Here is a 5,073-nt window from a genome sequence, read left to right as displayed (position 1 = left end):
CATCACTTGTGTGATATGAGTTCAATCACGCTCACATGCGCACTCTAAATTAGTCACTTTTAAGTTTTTAATTTATTCATATTTTCCACATCACTACATTTTATGGCTTCGTCACCTTCCAGGTGTCAGCTAGTACATCGCGATTCGGGTGTTCAGGTGGACATTCTGGGACGGGATGTGTCATAGGGCGAGGCCACGAGCCTTAGCAAGAATATGTAGTTTCTTTTCAATTTGCTTATGATATTATGCATGCAAGTTTGAATTATTAATTACCGTGTTTAAACTATTTATTTATCTTAAGCGATCACCATTAAGATATTTAGAAAAATAATTTGATGCAATTTTGGTCGGATGTTGGTCCCTGATTTTGACGAAGGCTTCTTGTGGTTAATATGTGCAAGTTCACTTAAGATGAATACCATGTCTTAAGGGTTGCATGGTTTTTTCCAAAGGATTTTCACAAAACTTAATGAGTCATGCATGTTTAGATTTGATCTGAATATCACACGAGTTGGATGCTTAATATACGCTCTATGTTGGAGGTCCAAGTAGGCATACTTTAGGTAAACCTAACTTTCAAAATATGCATGTGTAAAACTCATAAGTAATTGGAAAAACTACGTAGGATTGTTAAGATGACGGTGGAACCCTAGCGGAGAATGATCTTGCTAGAGTTATTTTATTATTTCTATTAAATTCATTTATGATATTTTGGGTCATAAAATAACCTTTTTCTCAATCTTTGTTTTAAATATTTAATTAAGATTTAGTTTGACATAAATTATTTAGCTAATACATGTGGAAAATGACATTGTTAAAGCTGATTATCTTGTACTCTTATAAGTATTTTAAGTGTTTTTATCTCTATTTTTACAGTAAAGAGAAAGAAAATGAAGAAACGAGACAAAGGGGCCAACGACGTTTTCTTACGCGTAGTCAGTGACTAATCTAACATTTAACTTACTAACGCTATCGTTTCGTTCAAAAAATAAAATCAAATAAAATAAATGACAAAAGTTCATAATTTATTTTGGCCGGCACGACTTGTTCCTGATATTTTCCGCACAGGACAAGTTGGAGACTGAACTACGTTTCCTTGCGCGTAGAAATAAATGAAAATGTTCATAATTTATTTTGGCCCGCACGACTTCTTCCTAACACCTGATATTTTCCGCACAGGACAAGTTGGAGACTGAACTGTCATTATTCTTGAGTTTTCTTAGGAAGGTTCGTCTGAGCATAAACAGGTCATGTTAATAGACTTATTACATATTAAAAGTCTCTGCAACAGCTCCACCATTCGAAATTTGGACTCACTTGCATGGTTGAACAAAAAATCTGACATATTTTGACTTTGAAAACTAGACTTAAAAGGGCAAAAGCAGATTTTGACTTTTCAAAACTAAACTTAAAAGGGGCAAAGGCAAATGCACTCTTTGTATTTATATCCGAGGGGTGCTGTCTGCTGTGTTGCTTGTATTGTCGTGCAAGCTTCATATCTTCATTACAACACTTGTGTGATTAATTGTGTTTCTGGCTCTTGATCCTGATTGTTATTGTTTTTTAAGATGAGGGGAATTATGTTGCTTTTGCTATTAGTCATCATCCTACATGTGAACCTTGGCCACGGGGGTGCTAACATGACGATGCGTTGTAGAGAGAACGAAAGGGAAGCACTCCTTGCTTTCAAACAAGGCCTCATCATGGACGAGGACAACCAAGTAATATTCTCTTCGTGGGGAACAGAAGCCGCAAAACAAGACTGTTGCAGATGGAAAGGAGTCTCATGTGACAACCAAACTGGCCATGTTGTTCAGCTTGATCTCCAAGACAATGATTTTTTGCAAGGTACGATGATTAGTCCTAAACTGATTGAGTTGAAGCATTTGAGGTATTTAGACCTTCGGGGAATTTTCTTCGACAGGAGCACAGTTCCAGATTTCATTGGTTCTCTAACCAATCTGAGATATCTCGATCTTTCTTGGTGTTATTTTGGTGGAAAATTTCCGATTCAGGTTGGAAACCTTACCAACTTGCAATATCTTGATCTCAGTGCTAATCGCTTCCATAATGTAGAAAATCTCAATTGGCTACCTCGTCTTTCTTCGTTGACATATTTGGACTTGAGTTTTGCCAATCTCAGTAATGCTTTTGATTGGCCGGAAGCAGTTAATAAACTCCCCACACTAACAAACTTGACATTACAGAGCTGTAGTCTTCCTTCTCCTCCAATTCGTTCCACTCTTTCAAACATAAATTCCTCTAAATCTCTTTCTAGCATCGCTCTTCCCATGAACCATCTATCCACTTCTTCAATATTTCTATGGATATCCAACTACAATACCAGCCTTGTTGATCTTGTTCTCTCTTACGGCAGCTTGACCGGTTCGATTCCTGATGTGTTCGGAAACATGAGCTCTCTTGCACATGTTGATCTCTCTTTCAACCATCTTGAAGGAGCAGAGCCTCATTCTTTCACTAAGTTATGTAGTTTGCAATCATTGAAGCTTGACGACAACAATTTGAGTGGACAGTTTTCCAAATTTGTTCAGATATTGTCTACATGTGCTCGAAACTCCTTGGAGACTTTGTGGCTCTTTGAAAATCAACTTGCAGGGTCATTACCTAATCTTACCAACTTTTTATCGTTGAAAGGGTTAGATATTTCTTACAATCAATTAAGTGGAAGAATACCCGAAAGCATCGGGCAAATGTCAAAGCTCGAGTATATTTACCTTGGTATGAATGCTTTGAAAGGGGAGATTGTAGATTCCCATTTCTCTCTACTCTCCAAATTAAGGAGTTTAGATTTATCATCTAACTCACTAGTTTTAAACTTCCATTCTAATTGGACTCCTCCCTTTCAATTGGACCATATAAGTTTGGGGTCTTGCAAGATGGGTCCTTATTTTCCGAAATGGCTTCAATCTCAGAATGGGTACTCATACCTCGATATTTCTGATGCTGGAATTGTGGATATCCTTCCAAGCTGGTTTTGGGGTATGACTCTTAATGTGACATTTATCAATCTTTCCCATAACCAAATTGGAGAAATGTTAAAAAATTTGACAGTGGATTTTGCAAATTACCCTGAAGTGCATTTGCGTTCGAATGGAATTGAAGGTCAAATTCCCGCAACTCTGTCACAGGCGTCATATTTGGATCTCTCTAATAATCGCTTTTCAGGGTCGATTTCTTTCTTGTGTGCAAGTGCAGCTATGAGCTTAACTTTTCTTAACATTTCAAACAACAATCTCTCTGCAGAACTTCCAGAATGCTTGACGCATTTGGGCAATCTAGTCATGCTTGATTTGAGTTACAATGCTCTTTCTGGAAAAATTCCTATGACAATAGGCTCCTTATTTGGGATCGAAACATTGAAATTAAGAAGCAATGAGTTTGTGGGAGAGTTGCCTTTATCCTTGAAGAATTGCACAAGTTTAATGGTTCTTGATCTTGCAGATAATCAATTGTCGGGATCAATACCCAAATGGTTGGGGGCTAGCTTTCAGAAATTGGTTATCCTAATGCTTTCCTCTAACCACTTCAATGGAAGCTTGCCCTCGCAACTATGTGATCTAATACATATTCAAATTCTGGACATCTCTGTGAACAGCATCTCTGGAGGCATACCGAATTGCCTAAAAAATTTTACTACTCTGTCTCAGAAAGGAAATGAAAATCTAACCGTCGAACATTCTTATATGAGAGATACTGATCAACATTCATCCGAGGGGACTAGTTATGATGATGATGCAATCTTCATATGGAAGGGAAGCATGCAGGTTTACAGGAATACTTTGGGGCTTGTGAGAAGTATTGATTTCTCAAGCAATAGATTGACTGGGGAGATTCCGAGCGAAATCAGTCATCTTGTTGGTTTGGTTTCTTTAAACCTTTCTAGAAACCAATTAACAGGTCAAATTACTCCGGACATTGGAAAATTGGAGTCGCTGGATTCACTTGATTTGTCAAGAAATCATATAGACGGAAGAATCCCAACAAGCCTTTCTCAGATATATCGTCTTGGTGTCTTGGACTTGTCACACAACAACTTGATTGGAAAGATTCCAACTGGCACCCAGCTCCAAAGTTTTGATCCCTCTTTTTATGCTGGAAATCAGCTCTGTGGACCTCCACTTCAAAATCTGTGTGATAGCGAAGAAATAGTTCCAGATCAAGTTAGTAACGAAGAAGATAAGGATGATCAGCTACTACGCTACGGATTTTACATCAGCATGGGGCTCGGATTTTTTGTTGGGTTCTGGGGAGTTTGTGGAAGTCTGATATTCATCAGGGAATGGAGGTACACATACTTCAAGCTCTTGAATTTTCTGAGTGATTGGCTTTATGTGAGGGTAATGTTGATCAAGCGGAAATTAACGGATGCTTAATAGATAGGCTGTAATGTGTGGTATGTACTCTCTCTCGCTCTCTCATCGATTCATCACAATTAATTTGGTTTTTATGATCAATTGTCTTCTTCTAACTTACCGGTGCTTGTTTATTTTTATCTGTAGCTCCAGATATCTTCTTCAGTCTAATTGCGTGGTTTCGGCATCTGCATAAGCTTTCAAGTATTGGATGCTGCTTGGATGAATTTGTGTTTTTTACTTTATGTTCTCTCTCTAGTAAGTATGGCTGATGTTTGGTTCTCCTGCCGTATCACTTGCTCTGTAGGTTTGGTTTATGTCCCCCTCGTCTGTATTTCGCTTTTTATTTTAATAAGATTAAGAGGATGAACAGTGAGCTCTATCACCTCATCATTTTGAATTATTTTTAAAATAATCTGCAGTAAATCGTAATTCATATTTTGATTTGCTGTGTTTTCTAAACTAGTTAAGAATTCAAATATTAACTTAACAAGTAATTCAAGCCAATACCTTGCCTTTTGCAGCACAGAAAAATTTTAATCTCATTAGAAGATGGTTTCTAACTAGACCTGACAATTTCTTACATGACCCGTTAACATGATACGTAAATGAAACGAAAATAACGGATTTCGGATCAACACGATAACTAATCGTATCATTATCGAATCACACGATAAGAACCCATTAATAACAGATCCTT

At 37.4% G+C, this 5,073-nt stretch overlaps 1 protein-coding gene across 2 annotated transcripts; it reads left to right on the top strand.

Annotated features, from left to right (window-relative positions):
- The first annotated feature begins 1,401 nt into the window (after positions 1-1,401).
- LOC126582814 (receptor-like protein EIX2) lies at positions 1,402-4,817 on the top strand. Of its 2 annotated transcripts, XM_050247033.1 has the most exons (3): positions 1,404-1,848; positions 3,265-4,414; positions 4,521-4,817. In XM_050247033.1, exons 1-2 carry the CDS (start codon positions 1,569-1,571, stop codon positions 4,392-4,394), a joined length of 1,410 nt encoding a protein of 469 aa, XP_050102990.1. In that variant the 5' UTR covers positions 1,404-1,568; the 3' UTR covers positions 4,395-4,414; positions 4,521-4,817. The 2 variants fall into 2 exon arrangements, with proteins under 2 accessions (XP_050102983.1, XP_050102990.1); XM_050247026.1 differs by having other exon boundaries at positions 1,402-4,414.
- Positions 4,818-5,073: the final 256 nt, after the last annotated feature.

The sequence above is a fragment of the Malus sylvestris genome, chromosome 2, assembly GCF_916048215.2.
Source record: "Malus sylvestris chromosome 2, drMalSylv7.2, whole genome shotgun sequence".
Classification (NCBI taxonomy): Eukaryota; Viridiplantae; Streptophyta; class Magnoliopsida; order Rosales; family Rosaceae; genus Malus; species Malus sylvestris.
This window is presented reverse-complemented; position numbering and strand designations above follow the sequence as displayed.

Coding starts and splice junctions, on each gene's coding strand:
- LOC126582814 (XM_050247026.1), top strand. CDS start 1,569: ATGAGGGGAATTATGTTGCTTTTGCTATTAGTCATCATCCTACATGTG.